The sequence below is a fragment of the Nannospalax galili genome, unplaced genomic scaffold, assembly GCF_000622305.1.
Source record: "Nannospalax galili isolate Female #2095 unplaced genomic scaffold, S.galili_v1.0 scaffold63, whole genome shotgun sequence".
Lineage (NCBI taxonomy): Eukaryota > Metazoa > Chordata > Mammalia > Rodentia > Spalacidae > Nannospalax > Nannospalax galili.
In genome coordinates this window covers 1,691,741-1,710,734 of record NW_008355272.1, presented here as the reverse complement: position 1 = coordinate 1,710,734, position 18,994 = coordinate 1,691,741, and the positions used below count along the sequence as shown (strand labels likewise).

The window sequence follows — 18,994 nt, the reverse complement described above, 5'->3', positions numbered from 1 at the left end:
TTACTAAAAATATCTAATTTACTGAAATTGGAAACCCTCAGAAGTTTACTTGGCAGATTCAAAGTTTTATGATAATGTTGACTTACTTGCTTTTTTTTTTTTTAATACAAAAGAGGTGAAGCTACAGCTAGTAAAAAACCCACAGCCTATTTTACCTATGTGACACCCATTATAATTTATAAATGGCTGCCTTGTCACTCACATTCTTGTAAAATTAATCTTATAGATAGACTATATCCCTAAAGTAACCCAAGGCCTATTTATCTTACTCTTTAAGAAAAGGAGGTGGGACTTGGAAGCATTTACCTAACTTTCTATGCGTTCTTCTAGGTAGAGATTGTACCATGTGTGACTATTGCCATGTCTTACCAGAAAACTTCTGGCACATAGTACTGAGTTTCAGGAAACTTTAGGAAACAAGAAACTAACTCTGTCAAGTGTCCCTCCAGTGATTTTATTTGGGGACCCAGATTGTAATTGGATTCCTTCTGAAGAGTCATTCAAATGTCAGCAGTGTTGTTTCTTACTCCATGGAGTAAATAATCTGCTTCTCATAACTGGAATTAACTTTGTTGCCTACAGCAGGAGTCACAGAGCAATTCTTACCATGTTATCTGCCATTAAAACATTTTTAGCTTATTGATCCAGGGAATTTTCTAAAATTTATTCTTATTTTATATGTATGAGTATTTTCCCTGCATTTAAGTGTACCTGTGTGCAGTGCCTGCGGAGGCCAGAAGAGGGTGTCAGATCCCCTAGAACTGAAGTTACAGGTGGTTGTTAGCTGCCATGTGGGTACTAAGAACTGAACCCAGGTCCTCTGGAAGAACAGCCAATGCTTTTAACTTCTTAACCAGTAAGCCATTTCTCCAACTCAGAGATCCATAACTTGTTGAAAGAATTTGTATAGCTTTCTTTTTAATTTTATTTAATGTGAAACAGATTAATACATTCCTTATTCCTTGCATGATAAAAGTAGATAAAGAAAGGTATTTCTGATGAAAAGTATTGTTAGTCCACCTCTTGAGTCAGAAACACCTCTCTCCTTCAAGAAATCCTTAATATTATATATAAAGTGAGGCTGCCTAACATAAATACTAAGTGTGTCAGTCTGTGTATTGACTATTTATACTACCATGTATCCCAGATGCTAACTATACAGCTGCAGGATTTAATGATTGCCCTGCTGAGTGCTTGGAAACAATCCATTATTTACTAGGGAAGTATTTCCCTAAATTCAGTCATACAAGCACCTCCCTGGTAGGTAGTCTTGGAGTTCTCTACACCCTGGAATGAATGGGAGGGGTCAGGCAATTTCTGAGATGCCCTTAGGATGTCTTTCTGTTCCTCAATATCCTGAGCTTCTTTCTAATGGCCCTAATGTCTTCAGCAGTTCCTTGGCCCCAACTTGTGCTTGGCCCCAACTTTTGCTTCAAACTTTTCTCCTGTGCTTTTTGCTTACAAGTTTCACTATAAACTTAGCTATAAGCAGCCAGCTTCTCTCATACCATTTTTTTGTATTGTTAGATTTTCCATCACTGACAAATACTTGAGGAGATCACAACTTAACAGCAAAAATTGTCATTTGACTTATACTTTCAGCCCATTGTGCCAAGGAGGGCATGCCAGGAAGCAGAAAAAGGATGCCTGCACAGGCTAAACTTCATTTTATCTGGGCAGCCTGTGGGATGGTGCTCCCTACATTCAGGGGATGCCTTCCCCCTTTGTAACATTGTGCAAATGACCAGTACAGAATCAGATATGCACTCAACTAGTCTCCTAGATGTTTCTCAATTCAGTTGACAGTGAAGAGTAACCATCTTATACGTACATACTTTTAAATGGATATATAGCTGGACCTACCTACGAAAAGGAAAATCCTTAATAAAATTCAAATCAGCTAGGTGTGATGCACGTGTTTAATCCCAGCACTTGGGAGGCAGAGGCAGGCGGATCTCTGTGAGTTCAAGGCCAGCCTGGTCTACATAGTGAGTTCCAGGCCAGCTGGGGCTGCAGAGAAACCTTGTCTCAAAAAGACTGGAAAAAAAAAAATACAACTCAGAACAATAAAGGATAACATCCTCTACAGAAAAAAGGTACATGGTAAACCCTGGAAACTGAGATACCTGTAAAACCAAGAGCTTTAAAGGTTAACGTACATGGTGAAGAGTGTGGAAAAATTACATCTCCTGGGCTTCTGAAGCAACAAGGAACCTTGCCATCTACCCATGACCCTATGTAGGATCCTATGTGAGTCTGGGGTCCAGATTTCTGCCATTCACATGTGCTGGATACCCAATCTAAGCAGTTACACAAGATGTTTTGTGAAATCCTAGTTTAAAAGTAATGAAACCATGGGTATAGTGGTGCACACCTTTACTCCCAGCACTTGGGAGGCAGAAGCAGGCAGATCTCTATGAGTTCAAGGCCAGCCTGGTATACATAGTGAGTTCTAGGCCATCTGGGGCTACAGGGAGCCCCTGTCTCAAAAAAACTTTTAAAAAGTAATGAAACCATGTCCGGATAGCCCTAAGGGGCTCTGCGTCTGATGGAGAAACTCCCCTTTTCAGCAGGGCACCTCCTGCTCTCTTCCTGGCTCACCTTGAAGTGGCCACCACAGATGCCTTATCTGAAACATGACCTCTGGCATAGAAACTACCAGGTTTTTTTCTATATGATAATCAGGCATGGTCTGACAGCCTGGAAGATAGAAGCCCACCGCCACATGTAAATAAAGCATACTAGGAGCACCTATCAACTGAGGCTTTTGCTACCGCCTCCACACTATAAATCTTCTAGTCTTTCCCCTAATAAACGGAGCTGTATCACTGAATTTGGCTGAGCTGTTTTCACTACATCTGGAGCTGTGTTTCACTGCCCCTGGGACCAGCCTGTGATCAGTCTTCCCGGAAGAAGCCGCCTTCCCGAAGAAGCTGCCTTCCGTCAGCACTCACTTGCACAGCTTCTGCGTTCGCCGTTCCTGTACTCCCCACCCTCGTGGGACGGTGGCCAACATCCCGCTGGCACAGGGGGAGCAAGCTGCCTTCCGTCAGCACTCACTTGCACAGCTTCTGCGTTCGCCGTTCCTGCACTCCCCACCCTCGTGGGACGGTGGCCAACATCCCGCGGGCACAGGGGGAGCGTCCTGCAGCTAGCCCGAGCCTCCCGCAGCTTGGCGCAGAGCCCCCTGCAAAACCATGAAAGTAAAATACAGAACTGCTTTATGGGAGTCATTGACAAAACAGCATACCCAGTGCAGAGACCACCACAAGCAAGCCTGTGAAACTGAGCATACAATTAAATATATATAGATGCCACGGGAGGAAGTAAACCAAATAAGGAACAATCAGAAGGTGCATTTATCAATATATTCAGATTTATATTTACAAAAGAGGAAAGTGGCTTTTGCTCTCTGTTTTCTAGGAAATCTTGATGGCTTCAGAAAGATTTTTCATGTGTGACTCTAAATATTGTATGTTTATCTGATGGTGGTGGTGCTGGTGCTGGTGCTGGTGCTGGTGATTGTGCTAGGATTGGACCTTGGCCCTCACATTTGCCAGGAAAACAGTCTACCACAAACCGTATTCCCAACTTTAGTATATATCCTACAAGTTAATGAAAGTGAAGCATGGTGGTCTGTACCTGTAGCCCAGCACGTGGATAGTTGAAACAGGTGGTTTGCCATGAGTTCCAGAGCCAGCCTTGACTATTTTGTGAGTATCACATCAGCCAGGGCTGCATAGCAAGACCTTGTTTCAAAAACAAAACAAGGAATAGCTGATCTACACACCCCTCCAGTCTTGGCAGGATTATTGCATCTCCCAGCTTTCTCTCACCAGAGAAGTTTCCTTATGCAGCAGATAGTGATTAACACAAAAACCCACAGTTGGCCAATGTGCAGAGATCAAGAGGCTTCAGAGGGTGCTTATCCATGATTAGGACACCTATATCAAACTTCTGCCTTCCAAGGCTCAGGGATCATTGTGGAAGAGGGACTAGAAAGATTGTAATAGCCAGAGGTGGTGGATGACCACAAGGAAACAGTCTTCCAAATAGCTGGTCAGTTACTCATATGAATTCACAGTAATGGTGACAACATGCACAAGTCCCATGCAATCTCAAGCCCCACAAAATCTCAGCATAGACATGAGGAAGTGGGTAAGAAACCCCAACCCTACCTAAGAAACTCTTGGCAATTGATGATTGCTGGGAGAGGGTGAGTCAGTCTCTTTCAAGAATATGACTTGGTAGGTTAACTAGGTTCCAGTGGATGGACCCACACTGAAGAAAATTTGGGGACACAAATTAAACACTATAAGGCTTATTGTATATACATACAATAGAGTACATTAAAGTGGATGGAGGCAGTACAGAAAGGAATGGATAGGGGAGAGAATCTAAATACTATTAATTATATTGTATGGAAATCCAAAAATTAAAAAAATTTGAATAAAAAAATTAGTCTTTCTATGCTTTAGAATGGGGCGGGGGGAGAAAACCCACAAAACAAGGGCTGGTGAGATGACTCACCAAATAAAAATTATTTTTTTTAATTAAAAAAAATAGTATTTCTGTGCTTTGGAATGTGAAGAAAACCCATAAAACAAGGGCTGGCAGGATGACTCACCAAATAAAGATACCTGTTGCCAAACTTGATGACCTGAGTTTGCTCCCAAGACCTCCATAGTGGAAGAAGTAAACTGACTCCTGCAAGTTGTCCTCTGACCTCCACACACAATGCCATAGCCCCAACCCCCCACACACACAAAACAAATGAAAATGTAATTTTTAAAATTTTGGAAAACAAGAGCTGAGGAGTTGGCTCAGGAGATAAAGCACTTGCCACATAAACATTAGAGCTTCAGTTTGACTATCCAGAAACCACATAAATCCAGGTGTAGTAACACACTTCTTTAATCCCAGTGCTTCTTAAGGGGTTGGGAGGTAGAAATAGTAAAATCCCCAGAACCTTGTGGACCAGCAGCAAACCACAAAGAGATCCTGTCTCAATCAAGGTAGAAAGGAAGGACCAGCACCTGAAGTTGTCCTCTGATGTCCACATCTGCACCATGGCATATATGTATGCATGATACATACATGAAAAGTAATTCAACATTACCTTAAAGGATCATTCAACTTTGTCTTAAAGGATCTCAAATTTCTGTGACAGGCTTCTAGTCATGTTGTTTCTATTACAGAGTACTGATTTTTTTTTACACTACTAATGTAAAAATGTCAGGACCCCCCCTAAAAAAAAAGCCTAACCAAACATTCTCTTTCCCTTTTGAAGGTTTTATAATACATTTTCATCATTTTCCCATGTTTTACTGTTAAATGGTCATTTGAAGCAAATAGTTCAGACTGGTGTGGATATAGGGGAGAATATTGATGGTCTTCTGAACTCTCTGGGGAGACTTGGTGTTCTTGCCAGCTCCAGCAGCCCTCTTGTCACTGCTTTGATGACACCCACAGCATTTGTCTGTCTTATGTCACAGTCAATAAAACCAGCCAGAAAAGAATAGCCAGAGAAGCTCAAGCACTGATTGTCACTCCAGTATGTATCCACGGCTCAGAAATAGATTTTCAATTTGTAAACCACCCCACATCAGAAATACTGGAGCCCAGTGCTTCAACTGTAGCTGTCCCCTCTAATCCAGAGGTAGTAGTAGGACTCAGCACTAAGTGCTGTAGTGTCACTAAATGTTTATGTATATAAGCTGCTTGCTTCTTACTAAAAGAAGCAGGAGGAATAGGGGCTTAAAAAGCAAAGGAATTGTGTGTAGTCATCTTTATCAAAGAATGGAAGCTATAGTCTGATTCTCCTGGCTTCTTGCAATCATATTTGTATAAATGAGGCCACATCTGTTATCTTGGCAGGAAGTGGAAAATATGACTAATCTAGGGACTCAGAATCTTTTGTCCTTTTCCTTTACACACACCCGCACTTATAGTCAGAATTGCCCAGGAAACTCAGGAAATGTAGCATCCCTGTAGTTAGTCCTCTGCCAGTGTGCACTTGGAAGAAAGTAGCTTTTATATTGTATAAAATACAATATAAAATATAAATCTGTTTTGCTGACCCCTGGGCAGAGCTTCATACCACAGGTTTGACTTGTGGTTTAGAAAGCTCAAGTATAGGGGCTGGAGAGATGGCTCAGGGGTTAAGAGCACTCACTGCTCTTGCAGAGGACCTGCTTCAATTCCCAGCACCCACATGGCGGCTACAAACCATCCTTAACTCCAGTTCCAGGGGAATCCGAAGCCCTCTTCTGACTTCTGTGGCATTGCACAACACGGGTGCACTCACATACATTCAGGCAATACACTCATACATATGAAATAAAAATAATAAATAAGCCGGGCATGGTGGCGCACACCTTTAATCCCAGCACTCGGGAGGAAGAGGCAGGCGGATCTCTGTGAATTCAAAGCCAGCCTGGTCTACATAGTGAGTTCCAGGACAGCTGGGGCTACAGGGAGACCCTGTCTCAAAAAGACATAAAAAATAAAAAGTAAATACAAATAAAAAAGCTCAAGTATAAGACATCATGGAGATGTATTACCATGATTTATATTGACTTATCCCTATCACCTGCCATGTTAATGTACCCATCTACCTGCAAGTACTAAGAGATTGATCAGGATGGGGCTTTCAGATCTCAGCATCACTGAGACTATTGGATCACACCTGGACTAGTCAGACTAAGTGAGAGCTAATGTGAATAATACAGAAGTATTCATGGGCACAGTCACAAGAAATAGTGAGCAAGTAAAGCATTCACACAGTCCCTTCAGTCTACTTCTGGGCTTAAAAGAAAGTCTAAGTCTCTGGTCAGAAACGTTTCAAAGTAAATAAATTTAGGAGAAACCCCAGGAGGACTTTTTTTTTTTTTTTCCAAATCCAAACCATATTCCTGCTTTAGGATTAGTGGGGGAAATAAATGTCTTTCAACTTCTTCACTATAGCATATAAAGCTGTCTTTGAATAATTGCCTGTTTTTTTCTAGCTTCCACAAACCTATTTTGTGAAAAGCTTGGCAGAGTCCTTCAGAATATAGAACTTGTTATGTTCAAGGTTTTGGTTCTTACCCATGATTTTATTTGATTTTAACATATGTAAAATCATATTGAAATTATTATTGATTTATACTCTAGGGTGTTAGCAGCTTCTGAGTGCTTTTGGCGGTGGGTTGTTTCTATTGACTAAAACAAGTAGACCAGTTGCAGTCACACTTGTAGGAAACAGAAGTTTAGAATGTATGGTGGTTGGATTTTCCTTTGAATTTCATCAGAAACAGCAACTCAGTGGGTAGATGGTTTTTGGCATTTAGAATTAATTCATTGTTTCTGTGTAACAGCAGAATACAAATAATAGATTGAAGGAAGAATGTTGGTTATTTGGGGAAAAGGAAGGTGAATAAAGAGTCTGTGCAATAAAGTCTTTGTATTTCACTAGAACACTCATTTTGTTTCATTTTTGTTTATGGAAACTGCTATTAGCAGTTCAGCCAACATGGCTTGACTTCTGTGTGGTTTTCCTCTTGTTCTAAACATCAGCACTGTGGTCATTAGACCAGTTACCAAGAACATCTCACATGCTTTTTGCGTATAAGCACTATCTGTCCAGACCAGGCAATGTCTAAAATTCCCCAAAGATTTTAAACAGGAAGTTAGAGAAGAATTCTGGAGTATGTATTTCTGAGCTGCTCATATTTCAGTGGGGTGGTGGTGGTATTTTGTTGTTGTTGTTGTTGGTTTCGGTGATTTGGTTTGTTTTGGGTGGTGGATGGTGTTTCTTTCCTTTTTCTTTTTTGTTAGACTTGAACAATGTACGATCAAGGCAACTTTTAAAGAAAGAGTTTACTGGGGCTAACAGTTCCAGAGAGACAGTCCATTAATGGTGGGAAAAGCTTGGCAGGAGGCAGCTGGAGCAGAAAGCTAAGAGTTCACACAGACCGGTAGAAGGAAAGTGTTTCTGTTTTTAGAGGTGCTTCTATGTATAGTTTTAAGAAGGATAAAATCATTTTTCCAAGATTTTGCTGCATAAGCCTGTTCCTAGTAGACAGAACGATCAGGACCCAGCATATTTCCTGATGATCAGTGAGCTATAGTACTTGAAGATCCCTTTCTTCAAAACTGGCTGCATGTAACAGCTAAGGTCCATCTTTCCCTTAATACTCTAATTTGAGTTCAGTTTGGTATAGCCCCTTCTCTTACTCTTTGATGCTGATTTTCTTTAACTAGTCTAGTTTGTTTTTCTACTGAAATAGAAAGAACATTAACAGTTCACTCACAGATCTGTCATGAATAGTTTAAGAAGTGAAGCAACAGATAAATGATAGTTTGTTTGATACCTCCTTATAGGAGGGAAAAGATGATTCAGGCTGGGCTGTTTGCTTTTAAATTCAGAGAAATATAGTTGGGATCAGCTCTGAGCCAGCCCGTGCTTGAGACCATTTTGAAGAATTTTGAAAAATGGAATCATACTACTCACTGCTGTTAAAAATTTTAAATGAAGGGTGAAATAAGTTTTCTTTTTACAAAAAAAGTTGGAGTTTATTAATGATAGGTTTTAACATAGATTTCAGCACAGCCATTGAGACAGAAAAGTACTTAGGAAAAGGGTAGTCTGCTGCCTACACTTTCTTCTTTCTCAAGAAAGTCCAAATGTTTTTTCTTTGATCTTCCTAACATATCTTCTTGGTATGGCTTGTGGCATTGTGCTTAAAAATGTATTATACTTGTCTTCAATTCTTATGTTCTTGGTAATTGTGTGTTTTAAAAGACAGTATGATTTTAAGTCTCATGACTTTGGCTGACGTTAGGACTAGCAGTTTCTAAATCACCCATGAACAACACTAAAACCATTCTATGGATTGAGTCCAGGACTACTTGGTGACAAGTTGAGTGTTTTTTCAAGTAGGTACTTCAGTATGGTAAGCAGACAACCATGTGAGCTGTTTTATCACTAAGACTTGTGGCTACAGTGAGTTTGGAGACATGTCTCAGTTAACTGAAAACATGAATTTATGTGAAAAGTTCTTTGAGAAACACATTTGAAATGTTATTTATACTTCTGTGATTCATAAAATGGCATTGTTTTTAGATCCCAAACAGTGACTTGAAAGCATGAAAACTGATGGTCTGTTTAAAAGTAGCAGTGTCCCTCCCTTGAAAATTGTACTACTGAATTCTCTGGATGGTGTTGAGACTGTCTAGGAGGAAAGATGCAGGAATGGTGCAACTTGGAAGTGAATTCTGTCCAGAGTGATCAGAATTAGTGGGAAATTCTCAAGCAGATCCCTCACGTTTTATATTGCTTATAGATTCTCAGAAATTAAAGCTTCAGTAAAGGAAAGAAAAAATGCACTTTTGTAACTAAGATACTGAAATTTACTTTAAATGTATCACAAATGTGGTAAGTTATTAAAGATAAAGGAATGTTTGTAGGGAAATCTAAGATGCTTTTGAGGATGATAAAGTTTCATACACTGGTGTTTTGATTTTGAAAAATAGTAAGAGATATTATATGTGGAAATTTATTAGGAACCTATTATTGTGCCCCAATTCAAAATGAAAAAATACAGCTTAGTGGTAGAATGCTTGCCTGGCACACATGAGGCCCTATGTTGGAGCCCATCCCCATTACCACAGAAAAGAAAGAAAACAGAAATGGATACATTTTTGTCATAGGACTTACTTTTTTAATATATGCTTTTTGTATATTTTCCTTGAATTTTTGTGTATTTCATAACATCTTAATCATTTCTATACCCCCTTCCCCATCAGCACCCCCTCCCCGGGATTTCATCCATTCTGTCATTTATGTTAAGGCCTATTGAGTCAAGCTAGTGTCCCCAGACATCCCTCACTGCAAGTTTATCCACTGGGGTCTACTCAGCCTAGGGTCAATCCCTGTAAGATGAGCTCTTCCTCATCCAGCAGTAATAGCTGCCCAGTAGTTTTTCAGCTAAGATTGGGGCCTGTTTCCCCTTTCCACTTTTCTGTGCTGGGGTTTTGTCTGCTTGAGTTTACATGGGTCTTGTGTGTGCTTGTCACCATTGCTATAGGGTCATATGAACAAGGTCCCAGGAACCTATAAGCCTCTTATTTCCATATGGTCATGCACATCCTCCTCTGACTCTTATAGTCTTTTGCTTCCTCTTCTGCAATGGTCCCTGAACCCTGGGTTTGTGTTGAAATTTAATATAGGAGTCCTGTCCAAGGACCCACACTCTGCAGACTCTTATTCTCTATGCTTTGGCCATTTGTGGCCCTTTGAGTTCCTTGCCCTCAGTTGCATGAGGGAGCTTCATTGATGAGAGTTGAGAGAAGTTGAAAGATACACTAGTATTCTTTCTACCTCTTGTTCCTCTATGTTCTGTGAACTTTAGGTATACAGGTTACTTTGTAGATGTGTCACCTAGGGTTGAGCATCTCACAGACATTTAATCTCTGTGTGTAACCAGTTGTGGAACTCTTAATAGTCTGCCTGTCTGTCGCAAAAGAAGCTTCTTTGATGAATGGTGACTGGCATACTTGTCTGTAAATATAAGGCTCCATATTTAAATACACAATAAGAAATTATATTTGTCCAGGGATGTGACAGCCTTGGCGATTTCTCTTCAGATCTGTGACTTCTCCAGCCATGTGTGTTTGGCTGTGTTTACACTACTACACATGAGTTCCCTCCCATTGAATGGGCTTTCCAATTAGGTAGCTCTTGTTACCCCCAAGATTAAAATGCCACTACTGCCTAATGTAGTTTGTTATGCTGGTCATTGTTGTGGTTATTAGGCCTTAAAGCTTGGGTTAGACCATCAGTTGATGTTCTCTATCAGCAACTTGCATAGTTCTCTCCAAAACTATGAGAGTTAGCCTTCAGGGAGTGGCTTCAGGTCAGTTCCAGCTCCATTGCTCCGAGTCTGTGTCCGAAATATGTCCTGTCTTCAGCAATAGGGTCTTACCTTCAAGTTCTGGGAGGCAATCAAGGGCTGTGGCAATAGCCTGTATAATTTTGGGAGTCTCTCAGACTACCCTGGCCAACAAATCAAAAGGAAGTTCCTCCTGTCCAGCACTGTTTCTTGTTAGATAAGCCTTCATTTAAACATATGGAAAGATTTCCTTTTTTAAGAAATAAATCATCACAATTAAAATTGAATCCCCAGGGGCTGGAGAGATGGCTCAGCACTTAGGAGCACAAGCTATTCTTGCAGAAGCCCTGGGTTCAAATCCCAGCACCTACCTGAGAGCTAACAGCCATTCCTAAGTCCAGTTCCAAGGGATCTGACACCCTCTTCTGTCCTCCGTTGGGGTACTGCACAACAGGGTACAGTTACACATATGCAGGCATAACACTCATACACATAAAATAAAAATAAATAAATCAAAAAAATTTTTAATTGAATTTCTGTTTCCTTTCCCCCATGCTGTTTCATTCTTTCCTTAAGATAAGCACTCTTATGAATTGAGTGTATGTAATGTGTGGTTTATAATTCTGTTTCATATAAACAAAATTTAATTTTTAATTAGTGTTCTTAAGAGATCATGCAGTGATTCTCATTTTATAATTTTCTTTACTCCCCCATGTTATATTTCGGGGAATTGACATTGAATGCAAAGATGTAGTTCATTGAATTTTAGCTCTTGTGTGGTTTTGTCTTATATAAATACTTATATAAATACAAATCTGTTTCACTACTTATTATATGGGGTTCTTAGATCCTTGTCTGTGGCATAAAATGGGCATATACTGGACTTTTTTTAGGTATTGCTAAACAACTCTACAAAGTAAATGTTCAATTTTAGATCCATTGGCAGATGATGAGTTTGTTCATTGCCATATCTTGATACATCTGTAAAACAGAAAGCATGGTTCTTTGTGTTTTATAGACTGAAAGTCTATGGAGAAGGAACTCATATTGGGCTCGTAGTGGTAAACAGATCTAGGATCTGAATTAGATTTAATTTGAAGACTATTTGTCCTGTTTTCTTTTTCATGATTGTTAATAAGCTGACTTTGACTTACAGTAATCAAAGTTATCTCAGGGCACTTGATTTAGACAAAATAAGCCATTGACCTGTATACATAGACATTTAAATAGGTATCATGATCCAGGTATTATGCTAGAGACTTGAAGATTTGGTGATAGATATAGTCCCTACCACAGAAGAGCACTCAGTATAGGAAAAGCCTGACAGGATCCCAGTACAGTGTGACTGCTAGTGTTCAGGAAGAGACCTGTGAACCAAGTAGGCCTTGTAGGAGCAGCTATTACAGAACAAATGAGAAAAGCCTTTGGAATCTTGGTTTCTGGCAGTCTCCTTCACAGAGGCCTCCTCTTCCCCTCATTCCTCTTAACTTCCTCCATCCCTTGTGGACCATAGGTCTGAGCTTCCAAGAGCATCATGGCCTGTAAATTGTGTATTCATTGGCTAGGACAAGGCCAGTGGTGTTCCCTGAAGCAGCATGAGAAGCAGTGCCTAGTGAATGCTGTCTGCTCTGGTTTCCTGAGTGAGCCTTTCCCAAGAGACACACTCCTCATTGACCATCCCCAAAGACAGATCTTTTATTTGTTTGTGCATTGCCTCTGGCCTCTTGGCACAGTTTATTTTTATGACTTCATTGCGCAGGAAGAGCTGGTGACCCTTCTGAGGCACAGAGTGCATGGTTTTTACATCAGTGGCCCTTGTAGACCAAGGGAATTAAAAATACTTTGAGATAAAATTGTGTTATTGGCAACTTGGAGTCTCTGTTTTGTATCAAGTACTCTCTCTCCCTCCTTCTCTTGAGTCAGGGTTCCCATGGATGCTTTGGTAGAGTTGGAGTGACTTTTCTTGTGTGGCTCTTGATTCAGAGAATGGGGCATAACAAGCTTAGGGTATTTGGGGGTCTTAGTTCAAGGACATAAGCTAGTAGATCTTCAGGTCCATCTCCTGCAGTTTCACAAAATTCAAATATCACCCACTAGCAGCCTTATATATGTTCTTAAAAATGTAGACATAATGTCTTGATGGCAAATATTTAAACTTTTAATTTTGATAGCCTCTTAGGCTTCCTGTCTGAGAAATTTCAGAGTTCTCCTTTTGGTTAATCAGAAACTCACATCTGCTTGTTTCTTCTCCAAATACTATCATAGGCCTGCTTCCTAGGAAAGGCCTGTGAGATGTACTGTCAGTTACAGTGACATTCTTCAGTGAGCAGAGGCCCATAGGCTCCTGGCAACAGTGACAAGAGTCAAAATCATGGCCTGTTGGCTTTTTTGTGTGACTTTGCTTTGTGCTTCCTTTCCAGATTGCAGTGCTTTTGTCCATAAAGGCTGCAGAGAAAATCTGGCCTCCTGTGCAAAGGTCAAACTGAAGGTAAGACAACCCTGGCTGAAAGAATGCTCAAAATCCAGTGGCTTAACAACTAGCAGAATTCTCATGTGTTGAGAGAAGTTAGGTTGCGGGAGCCTTTATTTGTTCTAGTTATTTGGTACCAGCTTTGAGACCAGTATAATCAAAAGATAATTTTTCATTAAAATGATAGTTCCCCTCTTGATTAACTCACTCAAGAATTTGAGAATCTGAATAAAAGATATGTTGAGCTGATGACTCACACTTGTAATACCAGCACTTGAGAGGCTGAGGCAGGATGATTTCCTCCTCAGTTTGAGGCTTCTCTGGGCTTTAGAGTAAGACCTTTTCATAATAAATTGAATAAATAAATAAATGGAAATGTCTTTGGAACTTTTATATACTTTTCTCTGTGTTGCTGCTATAAAGGGATTTCCTTAACCAGGTTTACAAACATCTGCTACTCAAACCCCTCTGGCTTCCTCATCTGAGAGCCTGAGGGCAGCAGGTAGAAACCAGGGGTTGTGATAGGTAATGGGCAGAAGCAGGGTCCTACCCAGTGTACACCCAACATGCCTGGTCTTTTCTCCTCAGGTACATATGAATAGCTTAGGTGACAGTCAGGAACAAGAAGTACCAGCTGTGTGGTACTGAGTATATGTGTCACGTGACACAGTGTACACTAAAGTGTTTGAGTGTAGGAGCATGCCTTCTAGTTAGTCTGTGTGGCTTTTAGCATTTTCAGACTAGACATAAAGTATGCTTCTTCCTTAGAGATTTTCCAGTCTTGTCTACACAAATTCAATATGCTGTGTGCTTCCTCCATAACTACCTTATGTAGTGCTCTGGCTTCAATCCTGAGTGTGTATCAGCATTACCTTAAGAACTTAAAAAGAAATTTACTACCACAAACCCCCAATCCCGAGAACTTCAGATTCTGGAGTGGGTTCTAGAAGTTATCTTTTCTGATAAGTTCCTAAATGATAAAGATCCACCTTGGACCTCACTGTGAGAAATGTTGAACAAGTGCGAAGATACTAACTTATTTGTCCGGGTTTTATTTAGTTAGCTCATTGATGTATAGTTTGACTTAATATTGCATTTATTTTTAATTTATTTTGCAGAGACTTAAAAATAATATTTTATGCCAATTTGGGCTTCTAATTTTTCATGAAAAATTGGAAGATCCTCCAACCCTCAGCTCACTGGTATTTCCTGTCACCCAGCATTCCTAGTTCTCCTTATCCTATTCTTTTTCCTTTTCCCCATAGTACTTAGTACCTTCTGGGTCCATATTTTTCCGTCTTTTTCTTTAATGTATATGCCCCCGACACACTCTAAACAACAGCACACATTCTAAAACATAGGCTCTAAATTGCCAACCAGTCTGAAAGCAGGAATCTTTGATCAATTAGAACAGTAGACTGAGTGCCTAGGATAGTGTCAGGTATATAATAGTCTTCAAATTTAGAAGATTGTATGGCAAAGAATAATCAGGAGCTCAGTGGGCTGCTGCTCAGAAGAATGAGATGGCCACTTCCACTCTCATCTCCCCACTGCTTTTGTCAGTTATTGTCTGCCTGATCCTCAGTCATTTGAGTTCCTGATCTGATAAGATGGCTATTGTGAATGCTGTAGGTTCTGTAGAATAGTGATACAAAGAATAACATCTCTGTGCACAACCTATGTGGGAATATTCATTTAAAATGAAAGTAGTGTATTTCCTCTCAGTGATTTATCTCAGATTAAATACTTGAGTTTGTGATTTCCATTTTTGTACATGCCACCACAAAAGTCTGAAATAAAATTAGCATTTTGCCTAAGAATGTAACATTTCACACTGAAGAAACAAAGTGAAGAAGACGGGTGCTGTTCTTTACAAACTAGTAGTCTAGTGGGAATATGGACAGGCAGCCTTTCTTAGGTCAGGAAAAGCTTTGTGGGGCTCTGTGCAGAGTGTTTAAGTGGTACCCATCACAGCCTTGGTGGTTGGATGACTGTGTCAAAGAGAGTACTTAAATCATCTGGAAATGAAAGAGCACCTTACCTAGGCAGATGACAAAAAGCATTCCTATGTAAGGGGGGAAAAAAAACAGTACTTAAGCACCTAAGTGCTTGGTGGGCCCAAAAGATGGCAGATGGGGGGGTGCCATGGCTGAGACTGAGGGTGATGATGGCCAAATGCAGTGTTCCCCTTTTACTTCAGGCTGGTGGACACTTGATGGAGGATAAGTTGTCAATGTAGTTTCATATATGTACTGTCTTTTTTTATTTTTTTAGCAACCCAAAGGGAGCCTACAGGCACATGACACATCATCACTACCTACAGTCATCATGAGAAATAAATGTAAGTAGCTCAACACACCTCTCAGAAGTCCTTTTCTGACTTGTTCCAGACACAGTACTGTCTATGAGACTTTCTTACTATTCCTAATAAGGATTTTTTTTTTATTTTATGTGTATGCGTGTATTGCCTGCATGTAGGTAAGTGCCCCCATGTCATGCCATGCCTGCAGAGGTCAGAAGAAGTTGTTGGATCCTCTGGAACTGGAGTTACGGCAGACAGTTGTTAGCTGCCATGTGGGTGCTGAGATTTGAACCCAGGTCTTCTGCAAGAACAATGTTCTTAACTGCTGAGCCATCTCTCCAGCCCCCTAATAAGGATTTTTAAGGACAACCTAAGCCACCTCACAAGACTATATCTATTTTGTAGCTTAAGGGTGCTTCTTGAATCTAATAGATTCATTGACCAGGAGCTTAGTCATTACATCTTCAAACTTTCTTTGAAGGTGTCTCTTGTGGTGTGTGCATTAGCTTAATGGCAGCACCAGAGCCCATGTATGTGAGCAAGTTGCCTCCATAAAATTAGTTTCCTCTTCAGCAACTCAGAAAATGCTTGATTTTAGTATTTTACAGCTGTGTGACTCAAATGACGTCTTGATGTTTGAACTTCTTTATAAACTGTGAAGTTACATAAGTGATGTGTAAGTGCACGCATGTGTATAGGACCTCAAAAGATGGCTCAGTGGGTAAAGGTGCCTGCCACCAAGCCTGACTACCTGAGTTTGGTCCTCAAGACCTGCATGATGGAAGGAGAGAACCAGTTCCCACAAGTAGTCTTTTGATATTCACATATTTTCACACATGCAAATAAATGAATAAATAAATGGTAATTTTAAAAAAATTTTTGAGCTGGGCATGGTGGTGCGTGGGGGTGGGGGGCAGCAGAGGAATGTGGATCTCTGTGAGTTCAAGGCCAGCCTGGTCTACATAGTGAGTTCAGGTCAGCTGGGACTACAGGGAGACTCTATCTCAAAAAGATTTTTTAAAAAGATTAAAAAAAAATTTTTTTTTGTTTTAATTTAAAAAGTTGTGTTGGGCCAAGCAAGATGACTCGACAGGTAAAGGTGCCTACCACCAAGCCCAAAAACCTGAGCTCCATCCCCAGGTCCCTCATGGTAGAGGGAGAGACCAACTCCTACAGATAGTCCTAGATCCTCCACAGGTACATTATGGTATATATATATACACACACACGCACGCACGCAAACACACAAGTTTTTTGAAGCCCTAAATCTATTTCAGCTATCATTTCAGACTGTTGCATGGTATTTTTAATGTTTCGTTATCAGTTCCCCCAAAGACAGGTTATCTAAATTGCTCCGAACTACTACCATAAATAATGGATTGATGATTATCTTCTTGGTTGACTCCATGGGAACCTATGTGAGACTTGGCCAAAGTGATGTTCTTCAACATGCTTTATTGCAGGACCATTAGATGTATAGATTCTGGGGCTCTACCCAGACCTATGAGTATCACTGCTTTTGTTCTTCTCTAACTACTTTCTGAGTGCTTGAGAATGGCTATACCAGTCTGTCTACCCACAAAGATTGAATTCCTGTTAGCCCTGTTAAATCTGGTTCTTATCCATCTTTGTATACAGACAACTAGCCACACTGTTAACCACTTGTCTATGATCCAGCTTAACAATTTTAATCTTAAACTTTTTTTTTCTGTAATGTTAGAACTGTTTCAGAAGCCTGTTCTCTTTCACATAAGATAAATAACTCTTTCAAAATGTTTTATTTACAAGGTCCTTTATGTGAATAACCTCTATAAACAATCTTTTTATTAGAGGTATATATTAATTTTACAGAGTCATAGGTTTCATTATGACAGTCCATGAATATACTGTACTTTACTCATGTTTGTCCCACTCTATTACCTTTTCTTATCCCCTTTTACCTCCCTATTTTGCCTTCTACACCCCTAATAGTCCTTTTGACCTTCATGGCCCGCCCTTTTTCTTTATTTTTAAATATTTATTTCTATGTATATGAATGTTTTGCCTGCATGCGTGTGTGTGTGCGTGTGCGTGTGTGTGTGTGTGTGTGTGTGTGTGTGTGTGTGTGTGTGTGTGTGAGTGAGTGAGTGACATATGTGCCCATTGCCTGAGAAGGCCAGAGGAGGGTTTCTGATCCCCTGGAACTGTAGTTACTGGTGGTTGTGAGCCATCATGCAGGTGCAGGGAAGTGAACCCAGGTCCTCTGGAAGAGTAATATGTGCTCATAACCTTTGAGCCTCTCTTCAGCCCCCTTTTTCTTTTAAAGTTCATGTGGAAAAAAAGGCTGTAATACTTGTCTATTTTTGTAGAAATGCCTTATTTTGCTCAACAGAATGAGCCCCAATTCCAGTCATTTCCCTGCAAACAATATGATTTCATTATTCTTTATGGCCACATAAAGCTCCATTGTGTATATATACTACATTTTCTTTATCTATTCATCCATTGATGGATGTTGCCACAGTAAACTGGTATACAGGCATTCCTTTAATCCCAACACTCAGGAGGCAGAGGCAGGTGGATCTCTGTGAGTTCAAGGCAAGCCTGGTCTACATAGTGAGTTCCAGGACAGCTGGGGCTACAGGGAGACCCTGTCTCAAAAAGACCAAAAACAATTTTTTATTATTATTTTTATTTTATGTGTATGAGTATATTGCCTGCATGTATGTGAGTGCACCGATGTCATGCAATACTGCGGAGGTCAAAAAAGGGCTTCAGATTCCCCTGGAACTGGAGTTAAGAACGGTTTGTAGATGCCATGTGGATGCTGGGAATTGAACCCAGGTCCTCTACAAGAGCAGTCAATGCTCTTAACCGCTGAGCCATCTCTCCAGCCCGGAAGTTCTATTTTTATTTATTTTTTTTAACATTTTATTTATTTATTTGTTGGTCTTTTTGAGACAGGGTCTATTTGTAGCCCCAGCTGTCCTGGAACGCACTATGTAGACCGACTGGCCTTTAACTCACAGAGATTTACCAGCCTCTGCCTCCCAAGTGTTGGGATTAAAGGCGTGCACCACCACGCCCGGCATTATTTATTTTATGTATGCATGTATTGCCTGCATGCATGTGAGCGCACCCATGTTGTGCAAATCCACAGAGGTCAGAAGATGGCTTCGGGTTCCTCTGGAACTGGAGTTAAAGACAGTTCTCATAGCCACCATGTGGGTGCTGGGAATAGAACCCGGTCCTCTGCAAGGGTAGTCAGTGCTCTTAACTGCTGAGCCATCTCTCCAGCCCGGGAAGTTCTATTTTTAATTTATTGAGGACCCTCCCTACTGATTTCCATTGTGGCCGAACTTATTTATA

At 40.4% G+C, this 18,994-nt stretch overlaps 1 protein-coding gene across 8 annotated transcripts in view; it reads left to right on the top strand.

Moving 5' to 3' along the window:
* The window catches only part of Akap13 (A-kinase anchoring protein 13), a 370,808-nt gene that overhangs the window by 309,402 nt on the left and 42,412 nt on the right, over positions 1 to 18,994 (top strand). For all 8 annotated transcript variants that reach the window (XR_003846961.1, XM_029555684.1, XM_029555683.1 and 5 more), the window contains 2 exons: positions 13,295 to 13,362; positions 15,619 to 15,685. Coding sequence is in view for 7 of the 8 variants with exons in the window: in XM_029555684.1 (XP_029411544.1) it covers positions 13,295 to 13,362; positions 15,619 to 15,685 (135 nt within the window). In the remaining variant the exon portion in view is untranslated. The remainder of the gene's footprint in view (positions 1 to 13,294; positions 13,363 to 15,618; positions 15,686 to 18,994) is intronic.